The 19,419-nt window shown below is 44.5% G+C and overlaps 2 protein-coding genes across 3 annotated transcripts in view; one reads left to right on the forward strand and one right to left on the reverse strand.

Annotated features, from left to right (window-relative positions):
* Positions 1-13,406, reverse strand: part of HMBS (hydroxymethylbilane synthase) — a 99,935-nt gene extending 86,529 nt beyond the window's left edge. Inside the window, exon 1 of the mRNA XM_078682196.1 lies at positions 13,270-13,406. Within this exon, the coding sequence (XP_078538322.1) occupies positions 13,270-13,347 (78 nt within the window). The 5' untranslated portion in view covers positions 13,348-13,406. The remainder of the gene's footprint in view (positions 1-13,269) is intronic.
* A 76-nt stretch (positions 13,407-13,482) lies between these two features.
* FOXR1 (forkhead box R1) overlaps positions 13,483-19,419 on the forward strand; it is a 57,651-nt gene continuing 51,714 nt past the window's right edge. For both annotated transcript variants that reach the window (XM_078682198.1, XM_078682200.1), the window contains exon 1: positions 13,483-17,470. In XM_078682198.1, coding sequence (XP_078538324.1) covers positions 17,350-17,470 — 121 coding nt within the window. In that variant the 5' untranslated portion in view covers positions 13,483-17,349. The remainder of the gene's footprint in view (positions 17,471-19,419) is intronic.

Raw genomic sequence — 19,419 nt, forward strand, 5'->3', positions numbered from 1 at the left:
GGCTAGATCGCTTTAGTGGGAATGTACGGATCATTGCAGCAGACTTTTAAGATCTGCATTTGGGATCAGTGATGTAGGCCCTACTTCCTGATTCTAGCACGTAGTCAGGCGGAGTTATACAATGTAGATTTTGGAGGAAGTGAATATGAATGCTGTAAGCAAGTGAAATCTAAAACCAGTGAGATACATTCATTGAATTTGAAAGTTTGTCAGCAATGACGTGATGGTGTTTAGTGAAAGATGAGCAGTGGATGATGTAGAAGATAAACTGCCTTTACTCGGTCAGTCTTCTTGGATCAACACAGGAAAGACATGTTGCATTGATTTGGAAAATGTCTAGACCTCAGATTCTCATTGGTGCAGTTAGTGGATCTCGTCTCATATTGGTGGGCTGGTGGTAGGCCAGAGTCCGTGTTTGTCTTAGGGGTTTGTTAATCTGAACGGTTCTTACTCTGTAATCTTTTGAGCAGACCGGAAGTAAAGCTGGGATTTTAAAAAGCATGTGCACCACACTTTTGACTCATGTTAGTTATTCACTACTATCCGAGGCCCGGAAAGTCAAACAGTTTAAACATGTCGGTGGTTTGACTCTTTACCTTCTTTTAGCCCCCTATCGACTTGCACATCTCCGCGTGTAATTTTGTTGTACTACTGTATGTATCAGTGATGCTCCAAGTCTTAATGTGTACGTTTGGATGCTTGAGAATTGGAGCGGAGTGATCAAACTAGACCTTGGCGATTAGGCAGTGTACTGCACTTTCTGCCTCACATGGGCTCGTTAGGCTGTTATAAAATACTTAATTCAGAAAGTTTTCTCCTTCCTCGCCAATTTGCAAAGCAGGAGCCCGGCCTTGGCTGCCAGCTGACTGGCGTTGGCAGTTTTTTTTTTATTGGAAAAAAAGGTTTGTAAACCTTTTTTGCCAAAATATCAATTATGAATGCCCATATACACTCAGTCATTGATTTCATAATGAAGGTGTGCAGAAACATTACAAGTTTGCCATCTGAACATGCACCTGCATATTCGCCGGCAGTCCTGTTTGAATGTTGCACTGCCAGCCATTTTGGAATGGGTTTCATGCTCTTTCAGAAATGAATAGCACTTGCGCTGCACTGCAGTCTACGGTAGAGACCCGGAAAGCAGCCATGCATTCAGAGGGGGGGTCCTTTTATAATCGCCACGGTTCACTTCTCCTGGATTCCTGGTAGGACCTCTTTGGCATCAGGCACTCACTCCTTAGTTCACACAGTCACTCGTATGGGGAGCTTATTAGTGCCTCATAGACGGACCCATTTGTCCACGCTGTTTGCTGAGGTGGGTGAATGCAAAACGTGAATGACACTGCAGTAGACCAATGGGTGAAGATGGCTGTTTAAAAACCCCTTCAAGTATATTGAATATATACGTTTTTATCAAACCATATTGGTTGGCTGGCTTTAAACCTAGAAACAGGTCGACAGCGATGCCTGTAGTATCAGCTGTCTTCCTTTGGCAGTGTGTGGCTACCAAAAGTACTGTCCCATCTTTCAGTAGTATTGAAGTATTTTCCCCCACTAGGCTTCACTTTTGCTTTTGTTAATTCTTTTCCAGTTATGCCTCTATCTTTTTGTACATTTCCCTGCTACCTTATTCTTCCTCTATTTCTCAGGTTTGTGCTAAAATGTGCATAAAGTTGCAAATGCTAACATATGCACACATTTCTTCCCATTCGGCTTAAAACTTGTTTTAAATTGATCACGGCAGTTTCCTATTCCATTCCTGCCTTTCGGCAAATACATAGCTTGCAGTTTATCCTGAAAACGTTACATAGACCTGCCCTACGTTGGACACCGCTATTGTGATTTTTTTTAGGATGCTAGATTAAATTTGGCCGCTGACGCTTTTTAATTCACTAGCATCATATATATGTTACAGGCCTCATTTCTGTGTGTTTTGGGAATCGAATGATGCAAGACTGTTTATTAGATGCAAGTGTCCCTTTGTTTTCATATCTGGGTATCTGAGATGTAGGCGTCTGACCTTCCTACTACAAACCGTTTGTGGGCGTGAAAGCATGAACTGGCTCTGCTGATGGAGCTCCCTCATAAATATGAGTATCTAGGTAGATATTGGAGAATTATCTCTGGCAGGATATTTTGCAGAGTTACCGCGGTGGGGTTGGTTGGGTGTAGTCCTCTTAGATGCGCCGCAATGGAAAACTAATTCATGTGCAGCCAGCGCATTTCAAGCGTAGACCATTGAAACATTGCCCCCTTTCAGCCACCGAAGAATCTGGCAAATGTCGGATTTTGGCACCTTCGGCGCGTCTTTTGTTAAAGCTGGAGTCTTGGTTACGGTTTGATGTTTTGTGGCATGCTAAGGCCTACATGTGAACGAATCTGCTGGGTTGAATGCAATGCCTTCTCTCGGTAATGCTTTGGACCTTGGCAAATCTCCCTGTACCCCTATCCCGAGTGGTACTTTGATTTTGTGAAGTTGTGTTTGAAGTCGCCGCCTGGCCTTTTCTCGTTAAACTGGATGTGCTAGACGCCAAGGAGAATTCATTATGAAATACGGTCGTTACCCACCCTTTCCTGCAGCGTTTTTAGGTCGAGGACCGAGAAGGCTGCGCAGTCTCCGGGAGGAGATTTAATGTCCTTTAGTACGATGTTTGACCCGCCTCTCTCCTCCGTCTCTCTTCTATTGGCTGGCTTCCTAAACGGAGGCCAGCCATTGAAGGAGAGGGGCGTCACTCTAATAAAGCCCCGTCTCTTTCGGATTCGGGGGCGTACGTTTTGCTGTTCTTTCGACAGTGACGTCATCCGTCACTCAGAACGCCAAAACACGCCCCCGAATCCGAAAATCTTCAGAGTTGCGGCCGCCATTTTTTTTTTATTTTTTTTTTGCATCGTGGATCCTGCTGCCGCTCCAGAGTCTCTGCGTCTGTGCCGTTTTTCTTGACTCTGCCACCCTGTTTGTGCATCCAGATCTCTTGCCCCCCTTCCGCCCGCAGCTCTCCTTCCTCCCGCTCTCGCCTCCCCCCCCCCTTCGAGGCTTAATGAGGAGGGCCTAGCCATATGGTCATTACATATATCTATCAGTGATGGCATTATGCCTTTTAGTTAGCAGAAGCTTGGATCATGTGTGGCGCTGTCTGTGCGTGGCGCTGTCTGTGCGTGGCGCTGTCTGTGTGTGTGTGTGGCTCTGTGTGGATAGCTTTTTTGTAGGTGGCTCTATGTGTGGGTGGCTCGGTCTATGTGAGGGTGGCTGTGTAGGTGGCTCTATGTGAATGACTCTGTGTGGGTGGCTCTTTATGCGTGTGTGGGTGGCTTTGTGCGTGTGGGTGTAAATGCAATAGGTCATGCATTTGCGAGCAATTAAGCTATTGGCATTGTAAATGACAATGCCATTTATTTATGATTAAAAAAAAAATCATGAGCAATGCCAATAGCTCTACCTTTAATAATGCCAAGACCATTGCATTTTAAAATGCTTGTTTCTTTATGTGTTGGTTTTGAAAATAGCTAAATTAATAGCTTGGTCATTTACAATGCAATAGTTTTAACTTTCGTAAATGTGACACCTATAGCATTAGTAATGCAATATGTGTTTTATTTATGTGACTTAGATGTATTGATATTACAAATAACAATGGCTTTTTTTATAATTAATACTTAAATAAAAACTATTGTAATTTATAATGGCAATAGCTTAAAAACTTTTGTAAATAACTTTTGTTAAGATTATGTTCAGTGTATTTTATTGTGACGAAAATCCAAGAACAGAAGTGAAATATTAACATCTGTTTGTGACATTTGTAATAAAGCTTGAAACATTGAGAGAACATATTTGAACCAGTTGTTGTTAAATGGTTGCATAGATTGATGCTGTGGTGGCGCCGAGTGATGTGGTGGCGACGAGTGATGCTGTGGTGTTCAGTGATGCTGTGGTAGCGCATAGTGATGTTGTAGTGCCCCTGAGTGATGCTGTGGTGGTGCCGAGTGATGCGATAGATAGAAGAGTGAGGGTTTTAGATAGAAGAGTGAGGGCGATAGATAGATAGAGTGAGGGCGATAGATAGATAGAGTGAGGGCGATAGATAGATAGAGTGAGGGCGATAGATAGATAGAGTGAGGGCGATAGATAGATAGAGTGAGGGCGATAGATAGATAGAGTGAGGGCGATAGATAGATAGAGTGAGGGCGATAGATAGATAGAGTGAGGGCGATAGATAGATAGAGTGAGGGCGATAGATAGATAGAGTGAGGGCGATAGATAGATAGAGTGAGGGCGATAGATAGATAGAGTGAGGGCGATAGATAGATGGTGGTGGTGGTGGACTTGGTGGTGGTGGAGGACTTGGTGGTGGAGGACTTGGTGGTGGAGGACTTGGTGGTGGTTGTGGAGGACGTGGTGGCGGTTGTGGAGGACGTGGTGGAAGTGGTGGTGGTGGTAGTGGACATGAGGGTGGTGGTGGTGGAGGTGGACATGAGGGTGGACATGGTGGTGGATGTGGACGTGGTGGTGGTGGACTTGGTGGTGGAGGACTTGGTGGTGGTTGTGGAGGACTTGGTGGTGGATGTGGTGGAAGTGGTGGTGGTGGTAGTGGACATGAGGGTGGTGGTGGAGGTGGACATGAGGGTGGACATGGTGGTGGTGGTGGACGTGGACGTGGTGGTGGTGGACTTGGTGGTGGTGGAGGACTTGGTGGTGGTGGTGGAGGACTTGGTGGTGGTGGTGGTGGTGGATGTGATGGACATGGTGGTGGTGGACGTGGTGGACATGGTGGTGGTGGGTGTGGTGTTGGTGGTAGTGGACATGAGGGTGGTGGACGTGGTGATGGAGGAAGGTGTGGTGGTGGACTTGGTGGTGGACGTGGTGGTGGAGGAAGTGGAAGTGGTGGGTGTGGTGTATGTGGTGGTGGTGGTAGTGGACATGTGGGTGGTGGTGGTGGAGGTGGAGGTGGATGTAGTGGTGGAGGTGGACATGGTGGTGGACATGGTGGTGGTGGACGACGACTTGGTGGTGGACGTGGTGGTGGATGTGATGGACATGGTGGATGTGGGTGTGGTGTTGGTGGATGTGGTGGTGGTGGTGGTAGTGGACATGAGGGTGGTGGTGGTGGACGTGGTGATGGAGGTGGGTGTGGTGGTGGTGGACTTGGTGGTGGTGGTGGATGTGGTGGACGTGGTGGTGGAGGAAGTGGTGGTGGTGGGTGTGGTGTATGTGGTGGTGGTGGTAGTGGACATGAGGGTGGTGGTGGTGGAGGTGGGTGTGGTGCTGGTGGATGTAGTGGTGGTGGATGTAGTGGTGGTGGATGTAGTGGTGGAGGTGGATGTAGTGGTGGAGGTGGACATGGTGGTGGACGACGACTTGGTGGAGGACTTGGTGGTGGACGTGGTGGTGGATGTGATGGACATGGTGGTGGTGGAAGTGGTGGTGGTGGGTGTGGTGTTGGTGGATGTGGATGTGGAGGTGGTGGTGGTGGTAGTGGATGTAGTGGTGGTGGATGTAGTGATTGTGGACGTGGTGGTGTTGGACGTTGCTTTTCTGCTCAGACCCACTCTTTCCTTCCCATTGCTAAAGTGTAGTTTAACTTTTATTGCATTGCCCATAGGTAGTTAACTAGACCTCATCACTGTTCATCCTGCCCTATGTCTCTCTTGACCCTCTCTTCACATGTCGCTGCCTTCTCTTCCATTCCTAGTCATCCTCCATTTTTCTCAACATGCCCCTTTCCACCCCATACATTTCACTTTTGCCTTATTCCATAAGTAACATGGTCTCCTTGGCACATCCTGATCATCCCTGCTCTTTCTAAATGTCCTGATTACAAATGAAGACCAAAAGAGCATACTAAAATGACGTAAAAGCAATGAACATCAAGAAGATGTTCACAACAAATTTCACTCTGGGAATGAGGAGAGTGTGAGATAGAGAGGGGATAAGAAAAAAGGATAAATAGAGATTAGCACCATGTGTCCAAACTCTTGCAGCGCAAAGTCAATACACTAAATTAAAAAAAACAACCATTCAAAATGGTGAAGTATGCTCGCTATCAAGGATCTCATTTCAGTGCCTATTGTAATAAAGAGAGGTAGTTTGTTGTTCTTCTGGAGATGGGCTGAACACTTAGAAGACACACATTCCACAGAGAAAAGTAGGTTTTTGTGCATACAGAGTGGTGCTCTGCCACAAACATAATGTATCATCTTGTAGAGCTGAACTCCCTCCTGTGCAGATAGAGCTGCGCTCCAGCACAGTTGCAGCTATACTCCTGCATACATAGTGCTGAAACCAATGCACAGACAGAGCATAGACTGTGTACCCAAAAGTAATTTCTTCCATTGAGCTTGAGCCGAGTTCCTGCTTACATATTACTGCGAACCTGGGTAGACAGAGCTGAGCGCTTCCAAGTATGCAGCTGAGCTCCACTGCAGACAGTGGTGAGCCACTGTGCAGACAGTTTGTGGTGAGCCAGTTCACAGCCAGAGTTGAGCTCTTTCAGCATTCATTCCTAGAATGTAAAACCAGAGGTTCTGTGGGAATTGAGAAAGCAGGCCCAGCTAATATTTTCTGTCAGTATCACACATCTCTCATCCAGGTTAATCTTCCTGATAGGAAGTGAGGAGAAGATGGTTGGGGGGGGTGGGGGGGAGGGAGAGAAAGAAAGCGAGAGAGAAAGCGAGAGAGAAAGCGAGAGAGAAAGCGAAAGAGGGAGAGAGAAAGAGGGAGAGAGAAAGAGGGAGAGAGAGAGAGAAAAAAGAGAGAAAAAAAATGAATATAGTAGTGAACGAATGTGCAAATATGGACAAAGGTGAGAAAGAAAGGAGAACGTGACAGAGATGGAAAAAAAACAGATGGTGTGTGAAACAAGAGACATCAGATTGAGATAAGTATGCACAACATGGATGGAGGAGTAAAGCATAAAGATTGTGAGGGCAGATCAGCTTCAGAGATGCAATAAGGATTTCTTGCAGGAGCCTGTTAATGCAGCTGCACTAATCGTTAATGTATGGCTTGGTGGTACCAAAAACAATGGGAAGGATTCCAATCATGGTGCCTTCAAATCATGGTCCCCTCAGTGGATACAAACTCTGTATACTCCCCTATTCTCATATCTGTACTTTCCATGTGCTCTGCTCTGACTGAGAGGGCTGGCTTTGTGCACTGGCTGGAGCTACTGGGACCCTTTGAGAGCTGTGCAGCAGGGTTATGGGCACACACACACACACTTTCCTACACGCACGTATCTACTCCCAGGTCTCCTTCTGGCTATCTCAATGTAATCATGCAAAAGTGCCTGATGCTGTCGATGCTCACCGTAACAAGAATGAATGTAATTTTTACTTGAATTCAGCTCCTTTACTAATAAGGCTGCCAACACTACTTGACATGATTAATTTTTATTGCAGCATGCACATATTTAAATCTGTGCATCTTTATTTAACCTTATATCATTTGGAGAGAAAGAAACAGTGAATGAGTGCAAGTTGGGCTTAGGTGTAAGTGTGTATTTCACTAAATTAATTTAGAAGTAACAAATTGGGAACTGCCTGTATAGTAGTAATTTACAATATAGCCTTATTGCTCTCAAAGCAGTGTTTAGCCATTTAAAAAAAGAATTGCAGGGCCAACAACTGAAAAAAGATTCATCAACCCTTTGAACACTACCTTAGATGACAGAAAATACCACATTAAAAAAAAAAGATACCTCATTCTCACCACAATCTTTGTTCACACTGATGGGTACAATGGAGATTATTGAGAAGCCATTAAATCTTCGAATAAAAATGCCTGTATTACATGTTTTGGAGTGCAAAAAGCAGTGGTGTTAAACCCAGATATTTCGAAGGAACCATGAAATATGGAAAATATTTCAAGGTTATGTGTGAAATACAGATTTTGTTGCCACTGTGCAAAGTTTTTACATTTTCCAGGATACAAGTATTATGCAGCTTGGAGGACCAAGGTTATTGAAATTATGCAACAAAAATGGCAAATAATGGGGCACTTTGTCTGGTGGTATTATTTTCATCTGTTTGAGCAGGAAACAACAGTGTGGGTGAAATCTGCATATTCAACAAATCCATATTTATGCTATAAACTCAGCAGCTACAGAATCACATAGATCCACTGAGCTCACCATTGTCTATTGTTTTATCAAGAATGTATTAATGATAGGTAACCAATACCTCAACATTTTAACTCCAGTTAATAGCCATTGTTGGCTGTACTTTCAATAAAACTGCTTGTGATATCAAAAACATGAGTGCCTTGTCATTGCCACCTCAGACTTCTGGTGACATTTACAAACTAAAAGGCCAAAGATATCACCATAACCCCTCAATGGTAATATTGGGCCAGATTACACAGTAAACGATTATGCATGATCTGCATGTACTTAGCTTTAAACCATTGTGTATATGCAATATATAAACCTCAACCTTAAAGAAGAGACAACTCATTCAGATGTTAACCATGTATAAAACATAAATACCAAAATAATTTGCAATCGGTCAACTCACTAGACAGCATGAGGAATGAGGCTTAATGGCTACGTGAAACCATCAACAGAATAGGAGTGTTCAAAAGGAATGATGAAATTGAATGTTTGAAGCTTTTTTTTTTTTTTTTTACAAAGTCCCAGTCATCAACCAAGGAAGAAAATATGATCGAGTGGCTAAGCTGTCGATCGGAGGACCTCAATTTGAATCCAGCTTGGCATGGACTGAAAATTGGGATATCACTTAGTCACAATGTACCTGAAATTTAAATGTGTGAGATTCTAGTGGAAGTGTTTGTTCAAGAAGATATAAGCTACTACTTTATGAACACAATCTTGTATAATTTTCCATCACCTCCCACAACGGGCATCCCTCTGTTGCCCTCAGATTAGGTCCAGGCTATAGAAATGCCAACAAATGCATGAGTTTACATTGTGAATAGGTACCCTGCTTATTATTATCTGTGGGTACCCCCTTCCTTTTAAACTGCTGGTCAGCCCACCTCATTTTGTGACAGCTAGAAAGAAGCTCCCATGATTTACTTTATTCCAGTTTTTTTCTTCACATCTCAAGTTTACTTCTCAATGTCTGTGAAAGCACTTTATTGGGCACATTGGGAGATTCACCTACACACATCATCTTGTTCCCTGGAAGCATGTTAACATCATGCATTTCATGCTACTTTTAATCAGAAAATACACTTCTCCAGTAAGACTTCAGTGCTTTCATTTCTGACATGCACAGTTCTTACCCAACTAGACCAGGCAAAGAACAGACCTAGAGAACTCTACAACATTATAAAAAGTCAAACAAACGTCACACCCCCACAAGAAATAATAGCCACCAAGGATCGATGCGAAGAAATCGCCAGCTTCTTCACAGATAAAGTAAAAAAAAAAAAGCAATCCTTCATCCAAACCCCAAAGCCTCCCTCCCCCGCAACCTGCCCCTTTTTAACCACTCCCGACCAAACAGATCAAAATTATACCACGGACAACGAGGCCTGCTTCCAACTGAAGAATGGCGCTAATTGGTTGAACTTCGAACTCATGTCTGAAATCGAAGTCTTCAATATAACTGCCAGCTTAAAGCTCAATTCCCACACTTCGGACCCCCTCCCATCCACAATAGTAAAAAATCTCAAACACATCATTGCCCCTTTCTCGAAAAAAATCATCAACACCTCTATTGCATCAGGTTGCGTCCCAGACTCCCTACAACTAGGCCAAATCACCCCTATACTCTTGAAACCAGGGGCCGACCCCAACAAGCGTAACAACCCCAGACCTATCTCCAACTTTCCGTTCCTAGCTAAAAAACATTAGAGAAATTTGTTCTCCAACAACTCAACAAACCTATTGACGACTTCAACCTGCTGGACACCTTTCAATCGGGTTTCAGGAAAGGTTGTAGCACAAACAGCGATGCTCAATATCTCAGATGATATCCACAGACCCTTAGTTGAAGGTGAGGCCCGTCTCCTCATCCTTATTGACTTATTAGCGGCATTGGACACAATAAACCATCCAGCTTTACTTGTGACTCTGAAGAGGCGCTCCAGCATTAATGGCACAGTACTAGAATGGTTCACTTCCTTCAGCACCGTTCACAACAAATTAAAATCAACTCCTGCCTCTCTGCACCAACACGTGTCAAACTTGGAGTCCTGCAAGGATCGATCCTCTCACCATCCCTCTTCAATCTCCTCATGGAACCCCTTGCAATTATTCTGAAGCAAGCAGGGGGTTCAATACCACCTCTATGCAGAGGACACTCAGATATACCACACAATCAAATCACCCAAGGATGTCCAACACCTCAATGCCACACTAACCAAGATCCAAACCTGGTTTAACGCAAACCATTTAAAGCTGATCCCAGACAAAAGGAAATTAATGCTGTTCTCTCCGAAAAATAATCACCGACCTATCCAAGGCTGGCTCAAGAATCTTGATGCTCTAAACTGCCCCCTTGTCCTATCTGACTCTGTAAAATCACTAGGCATTACCCTTGATAAGAACCTGTCAATGAAAGACCACATCAAGAACTCTGCAAAAGGTGCACTTTACTCTTTAAAACACCTCATGAAAATTAAACCTTTAATTCCCCAGGATGATTTTAAGACAATTGTACAATCCCTAGTCCTTTCTAAACTGGACTACGGGAAAGCCATCCTAACAGGTGCACCAAAAGCTCACCCTTGCCCCACTAAGGTCAGTCCTTAATATGGCGGCTCAACTCATAACTGGTGGAAAAAGATTTGAACACATCACACCTAACCTCAAATCACTCAACTGTCTTCCCATGGAAGGCACATGTATTTACAAACTGGCCTGCATTACACACAAGGTCCACCACGCCCGATTCCCCAATTACCTGAACAACAAACTGGTTAAAGCATGAAAATCAAGAACTCTGAGAAGCACCAACTCACTTCTTCTCATCCCCCCCCGAAATTGAAAAGGAAAGCAACCCAAAGCTGATCCTTCTCTGGTAATGTTCCCAGGATATGGAACACACTTCCTACTGACCTCAGATGCAACCCTCCTTGTCTTGCTTAAAAAAGGACCTGAAACTACTGCTCCTCAACCAATACTTCTCTGACCCAGTCAACCAACCTAGGCATCAATAGACTAACGGTCTCCCCTCTCACTCTGACTTTCAAGGATGGGGATTATCTGACTGTTTCAACCACCTGCGTTTTTCACTCCTTCAATGTATACTTAAGTGTAATATCCTTGCTTATATATTTTATGCATCCATATATCCTACGATGTAGTGCAACTTTTTATTTTCCTTTGTGTATGTAAAGCGCTCTAATACCCCCGGGTCTAGCTAGTGCTATATAAAACTTTATAAATAAATAAAATCTTGCAGACATCCGATGCTTGAAGGTCTGGTGGACGCTCTCTGAGCTCCAGCAGTACTCAGTGTCTAAGGGGAATGCATTGGTGAAGACAAAAGATCTGGCTTTAACGTGCTAGAGCAGAAAGAACAGCAATGGACATGTCATGTCCCCTGTAGGGGTAAGCTCTCAGAAAAAGGCACATGGAGGCAGATTGGTGGGTGTCACGCTTCTTTATTCCTTGGTGCAGGTGCTTCTTTATTCCTTAATGCAGGTATCGGCAGCGAGAGCACTTGTTTGTCCTTCCTCAGCATTTGTGTATGCTGCAATGCTTGCAGGTTTCCTGCTCCTCCTTCCCGCTGCCCAGAAGTGGTAGTCATTTGTCCACTGCGAGAGGACATATGTCTTTTCCATGCTTTAGCGCACAGCTTTCCAAACTGTGTGGCGCGACACATTACTGTGTCGCGCCCCATATGTAGGTGTGTTGCGCGATGAGCGGACGTCTGCCGGCAATCGGCAGAGTCGAGCTGCAGGGGCTCTTAAAAGGGGTGAAACAACAAAGCCCTATTAACATGCACAAGATCTTTTAAAGACCTGTGAAGTGCTCGGGTGCGACTGTGAGCAGTCCCGGGCTGCCACACACACGACAGGGGAGGGACTGAAGCCCTTTGATGCCAATGGGTGTTGCGCGCCTGATACAGTGTATCAACTATAACGTAACGCGAAAGCAGCTGGTCTGACAGACTTTTTCATGCCGTGGTTTCATCCTTACTTGCTATTTCAGATGTTTTAACCCCTGATGGACTGCAGGGAATAAAAGATTCCTTAAAAGAGGCTGATGAGGGGTGGTCCTCAAGGAGTAATTCTAAGAAAGCAATTATGTTGATAAATAATGGTAGAAAACATCCTTTACGCTTTACCATGCAGCTTTTGCCAAACTTTTTTTGTTGCGCAAACTAGAGCCAAAAGGTATCTGAGCGCTTTACATGAGCACCAGTTGTGTTACAGACGGACACTTGCATTTTTGTGTGTGTGGAGGGTTGTGTGTGTGTGTGTGTGTGTGTGTGGGGGGTGGTGTGTGTGGGGTGTTGTGTGGGTGGGTTGTGTGGGTGTGGGTGGGTTGGGTGGGGGGGTTCGGGCTCCCTCGCTGCGCTTCCTCGCGTTACCGTGTCCCTGAAATTTTTTTCACAAAAAGGTGTGTCACCAACATGAAAAGTTTGGAAAGCTGTGCTTTAGCGCATTAAATTTGAACCTATTGGCCTTCCAAGCGTGTATTCTAAGGTCATCTCGGTTCCCAGTGTGCAAAATGGTAGCCCCACCAACACTGTTTAGTTGCGCCACGGCACCCAGAACTGAACCCTGGCTCCCCAGTTCCATAGTCAGCAGCTCCAACCGAAGTCTACATAGGTCTGCATTGTGTATGTCCGGGGCGGGGGTGTCAAAGAAAATTGTGATAGATTTAAATAATAACTTTTACCCTATGTCACAAAGGCTCATCTCCAGATCAGAGTAGTTGAGAGTTGCAGTTTTACTAAGTCACATTCACTTAACTTGATTAAAAACGAATGAATTAAGATGCGCAAGCCAAGTACTATCGTCACGTGGCCCTATGTAGGCATCCCTATGGAGTGGGCTCCGTACCTGAACTAAAAGGATGGAACTCAACTGGGGTGCAGAACTTAAGAGGCCTACAACCAACCCCAAAAGTTCTCCTCTAAACCACCCTTTTCAGACAGAAACTTGCAGCTGCCAAGGCACCGCCCCTCTGTTGACAGACAACTACTTTTGAGCAATAGAGTTCTATGTGAGCCATCAATTGCCCAATCAGGAATCAGAAGGTGGGCCCAATCACAGAGTGGGGGTTGGTGGCTTTGCGCAATCGCGTGTGACGCGTATGACCTTGCCTGGGAGTGGGCGGGGCTTGAGATGCAACTAACCTCGCAGCCGTCTGCGTTGCTCCCGGGCATGGCGACTAATACCCTCAAAGGTTCCCGTGATCTGGGGTCATTCGGCATCCTTCGGTGGCACCTGTGGGCTCAGGCAAATCCCGTTTCTCCTCCCGCTCTGCACAGCACGTGAAGCGCACTGCTTCCGGCTCCATTTCCTGGTGCCCGGAGTCGTATTTCCTCACTTCCGCCGGGTGCGTCTTAAAAAGACAGTGGTTATTAAAAAAAAAAAAAAAACTTTCAATTTCTCTACTCGAAGGCCACGATTCTTCTGTGACCAGGAGAGATTAACGTAGTATAGACGTTTCAAGGAAAGGCACCAGTTGGAATCCTTCAATAATATTCTGACAATCGATCCGCAGGTCTTATGTGGCCAGAAAGCCAGTCAGTGGCGCCCATGACTGACTAGGATGTCGATGAGTGACTCTAACCCTAGGCAAGATGGTCATCAACCAAACTTCGGCCGCCGAGCCAGATCAAGCTATCGTATTGACCCAAAACAAACCGTATTCTCACTGACCGACCCTGAACAGGACTTCAATTCACTGACTGACACCGAGCTTGAGGACCCTGATTGATGTAGAGCAAGGCTGGAACTTAGTTTATTGTGCAGGCTCACACATAGCTGTCAAGGTTTCTGGTTCCATGTTTGACGGTTCTTCTTTGCGACATTTCATCGTCTTTTTATTTCAAACTTTGTGTGACACTTCCTAGTAAGTAGGAACCAGAGAAACACTCCTCATGTGGACTGCAATGATCTGGAAAACTGCCTTAAACGGTTGCAATACTTCTGCAGTGGTTATGCTATGGTACATAATGTTCTATCCACTGTGTTCCCCTGGGCCCAGTGTTGGTAGAAAATTTAGGACCAGGAATCCTAGTGTCAGTTGTATCCAGTCACAAATAAACACGGGCATCCTTTGCAGATGATGACCGGAATTAGCACTTTTATTGTCTTGTGCTTTGAGTACCTCCAGCTCCACGCACTTCCAGAGGCCATCCGTGGAAAAGAAGGGTCTTGTTTTGCCTTTGGCAGTGGGCAGGATTAGGACCTGATTTAGAGCTGAAGAACAACAGAAAAACTTGAGGAGGTGCTAAAACCAATGGAGAATCCACACATGGCATTCGCCTCACCATAGTATCCTTAAGATGAAGGACATTGTGACCAGTGTGCCCCCCTTCCACCAAATAAGCTCTCCCTCCAGGAGGTAGAGGATCACCCACCTCCAAACCAGATCTAGCCTTCTGGAGCTCTAGGGACCTCAGATACTACTCTGATGTGAGCATGTGACCAAGGTGGCATCTCAGCACTATATAAAACTTAGTAGAAATATATTAACAAAATTGTGCTGGCAAAGTCCTAGCCAGCCTTTGCTTGTTGTTACAGATCAGGTAACTCATGACACCCTCTTGCCCTCCTTTGCCTTTTCAACCTTTTACTTTACCATACACTCCTTCTCATCCTTTTTTATCTCTCAGTAAAGAAAAAATGGGAAATGATGTGGCCAACATTGATCACGTTGTATTGCTTTTTTCTTGACTTTAAGCAATGTTGCACAGCAGCACATTTAGTTAGTCAAAAAAATAACTCATTTGGCCACAAAATAATATGAAAAAATATGGTTTAGTCATCTTTCATACTAGTTATTGAAACTTTAAAAAAGCACTGCGCTAACCTTGAATGTTGCTTGTTAAGTATATGAATAAAATTGGCCAAACCTGTCTTTTGTGCACAGAATGGTGGTGCTGGTTACTGTTGCAGCACAAGTCATTTTTCAGAAAATGCAACATTGTGCTCTGACCAGGGTTGGATTGGGATTAAAAATCGGCCCGGGCGTGGCTGAAAAAAGTGGCCCACATTTGCATATTGCTTTCCGCAAAACAGTGCTTCGGCGAAGTTTTATAAAAAAAAGAAGGGGGGGGGCAGGTGTCTCTGACAGAAACATGTTTTCATAATTTTACTTAGATTAAAAAAAATGAATTTATTAGTTCACACTGGTGAAACACACCTGAAAACAAGTGAGGCCACTTCTGCTCAGGTCCCCTGGCCCCGCTCACTATGCATATATTAATGGGCCGGCCCAGCGAGAGAAAGGGAATGACACCTCTGCCCATTGATAAAAGGGAGGTAATGGACGCCCTTCTCCCTCCAGAAAGGCCACTCAGGCACCCACTGGGCCGCTGGTGACATCTGAATAACAGACACCGCCCAAATCAGCCCCCCAGGCTGCCCAAAACAGCCCACAGCTGGAACTCGGATACTGGCCACTCTGCCACTGGCCGAGTGCCCGCCTTACCAACATTGGCAGCTCGCACAAGTAACGGTGAGGGGAGGGGGCGGGCTGGGTGGGGGGTAGTGGATTGTGACATACGACGGGAAAGTCACAATCCACTACCCAGCCCCGCCCCACAACGTTACCTGTGCGATCCGCCACTGCTTACCAATCCGACCCTGGCTGTAAATATCCTGCTTTGTTTTTCTTACTTTTACCACTGGCAAAGTTTGGGTGAGGAGTTATCTAGGGCAAGCAATCTCAGTTTCCATGTAATAGCTCCACTTTCTCCAAACAGTGTACAGCCTGCACAATAAAGCACTGCTTACCCTCATGATACCTTAAATTATTTCTGACCAGCTCAGTCATGATTTCAACAAACTGGTGTATCCATGCAATATCACCCCTTCTCGACCCAAGCTTCTGCCTGGGCATTTGGAAGCAGCAGACCTGCAACTAGTTCAGGTAATCAATACACACAACTGCACTGAGCACGTCGAGCAATAGTAATGGAGACGTAACATGGAGTGCTAATTGCATTTCTGTGCAGTGAAATCCATTTATTTAATCATGATGCATGGTACTTGACAGGGTTGCTCACAGATGTAAGCACACAGATTGACCTTGGACCCGACCAGAGCTGACTCGTACTATGCTAGAATTAAACTCACAAACCAAGAGAAAGACCTGAGTTTACTGAATGATACTGATAACCACTAGATGTGACAGGTACTGTGGGCGAGATCTCCGCTCACTTGACGACTAGGAGTCAGACCAGAGCTCTCTGATCAACACTGCAAAAGGCCTGAGTTTACCAAATGACCCTGACCTATGACTACTTACTGATCTTAAGGTCCTCAGGATACCAGCTCATTCAGAGCCAGAGGGAACTGAGCACTAGCCATAGTGCTAGCACCGAATGAGGCACTGTCATTGGTGACTGCTTTGCCTACTCTTGCCTTTTTAATCACACCGTGTTGCATTATGGGAGTTGCAGTTTCACTTTCAACATTGAAAATATTGGAGGGAGGGGGTCCCAGCAGGCAGACTACTGTAGGCCTAGAATGGAATAAATGTGTCACACATGATATGGGTGTCATGTGACCGGACTGAGCTAACTACTTGACCATAACCATACCAACTAAGCAAATTGACTGACCAAAGGTAAACCCTGAGTTTAGTGACTAACCACGAGCCAGACCTCAAATCACCGATGGGCTCGTACCAGAGCTCACTGACTGAACCTACGATGCAATATCTACCTTACTACCTAGGAAAGAAACAGAGAGATTTTAGGGGGTTGAGCACTTTCTCCAAGTTATACATTCCAATTCCTGGAAGGTAACTCAGATGGTTAATGAACCCTCTGAAGAGATCTGTACCTGGATTACAAATCATCGGAGTAAATACTGACAGTGACAACTAAGACTTTCCTCTTGGCAGGCTTTATGAAACAAGAGTTGACTAAATCGACTGCTATTTTAGCAGAAGTGTCATGTAGTCTTATCTCAAATGAGACTAGTTCAACCATTATGCTACTTTTAGGGGGTGCTTAATAAATTATAAAGCCAATCTGTGAGTGCGAAAATTCAATGAAAAAATTAGACCTGACATGGAACGGTTTGAGCTTTAGCAAAACCAAGACTGGATGTGCTGGCCACACCTGACAGAGGTCAGCTTTCGATCTAGGGCAGCTGTGACTGCAGGAGGCCTCGGTTAACGTTCAGCTCAATCTCCCAGGAATCCATGGGACTGCAGTTTCTGTTCCCTGAGCACACAGCGGGTAAAGTTTGGAGAGATGTTTTTGCGTTTCCACAACCGGGCTACTTTCGAGAAACTTCACTTACGGTTTGGACTCGAAGACTGGGACATGGAGGAGGAATTGAAACTGACTGCCACTACTGACCAGTACTTCCCAGGTTAGATTCTCGAATTTTTAAACAGAATTTTTATATTAGCGTTATCTCTATTCAGATTGTTTCCCCTCTATTGGAAATTAATTGAGAAACTAAAAAGCCCCCCCCCCCTCCACCCCCGATTTCCTTTGTTTAACTCCGCCAAACATTTCTCTTAACTATTCCTAAATGTAGGCATGTACAGGTTATGAGACATAGAGATATCTCGGTGATCTATGTCGTTGTGAGTAGTTGACTCAGCCTTATTTATCTCTTCATTTTGATGTTTGCCGTTTTGTTTTGTTATCGTAAGTGCAGGATTCCGATGTCCCAAAATGCAAAGACAAATGTGATTTAGACTGAGCTATTAGCCTGACGTTTAATAAATTGTAACAGAAACATTGACTGTGGGGGGCATATCACATGCAACACCTTGTAACGCTCGTGGTTTTTCAACAACTGCACCGGGAGTGCTTGGAATTTTTAGATAAAACGCTCAGTGTTAAAGGCAAAACTCCAATTGGTAGTGATTCTTGAACCAAACGTGTAAAAACCCAAGTCCCAGAATGCAACATTCCGGAGACTACAGAAAAAGACAGATAGGACACTTGGGGCCACTTAACAGGTTTGGTTTCCAAAATGCAACATGTAATTTATTAAAAAGCAAGACTGGGCTTAAGATAACATCCATGTGCACTGGGATTCTTGGCTACTGTACCAAGCTTCATACAAACTGCTCTTCAATTTCATTCCCTTTGTGCCAGTCCTGCTGCTGTCTCCTGTCCTTTAGGTCTCAACTTTTCCCATGTCCTTTGTGATTAGCTCATCCTACACTACATTTTTTTTTCCTGTGATAATTTCAGTTTCTCTTTGATGTTATAATTATAGGATAGCAACGACCCGACTGCTAAAAAAAAAAAAACACAACTCGCACGTAGCTGCTGTAGGAAGAGAGTAGTTTCTTATATACTCCACATATCTCTGCTCTTTCAGTACTATTTTGTTTGGGGAATACTGGCCTTTCTTTGGTGACATGCCCAAATGGTGGTCTCCAAAGTAAGGTGGCAGGACAACCCTCCATTGTGCTTTTTCGTAAAGCATTAAAAACGTGGTTTTTCGTAGAGGCTTACCGGTAACTATGCACTAGGAGAATTGCAGACTGTATGACCTGTTTGGCGCCTTGATGCCCTTGGGCTAAGTTGCGCGGTATAAGTTTCCCTTCATTCATTCATTCATTCAGGTGAAAACTTGTTCTGGTATCAAAGATGTTAAAAATAATACATTTGGTAAAATGTATGAATTGGGTGAATAAACATCAGTGAATCATGCAGATTTAGGTTCCAAGCGACCTGAATGTAATAACAAGGGGAAGAACCTAGGTGACAGGTGCCTGTGAAAATTGAGACCATGCAGCCTGCCACCATCATATACACCCCCCACTCTACATGTGCCCCTTTCTTTCAAGTTAGCTTTTATGCCCTTCAACATATCATTCGTTTGTGTCAAAACTTTATAAACCACTAATTTTATTTCAAAACTCCTGCCGTAGTCCATAATTGTGGTGTGTGTTGGGGGCGGGGGAGTAGTGCATGTTGTGTGTTGCATTTATAGACAGTCCTGGCATTTGAGCCAGCAGAGCACTGCAGTTGGAAATAGCAATATCCTCTACTCTCCTCAGTAAAATCTAAAAACACCAGCACCCAAAATGCTGTAGACTAAAAGACTAGGACTGGTGGAAAATATCACACGTGACATGGGCCCTCTTGGCATCTATGTAGTCCGTACTCAAGGAATGTCATGAATCCTTCACTCTTTACAAACTTCAACGTGTATATGGCTTCACGATTATAATAAAACAGTAGACAGATTTTTATCAATAATGAGGCACTTTTTGAAAACCACCAACGATGAATAGGCTTGGAAAAGCAGATGAAGCTTCTAATTATTTTCTGTTTCTCATTCATTGTCATCAG

The sequence above is a fragment of the Lissotriton helveticus genome, chromosome 3_1 (genome assembly GCF_964261635.1).
Source record: "Lissotriton helveticus chromosome 3_1, aLisHel1.1, whole genome shotgun sequence".
In the NCBI taxonomy this organism is placed as follows: Eukaryota; Metazoa; Chordata; class Amphibia; order Caudata; family Salamandridae; genus Lissotriton; species Lissotriton helveticus.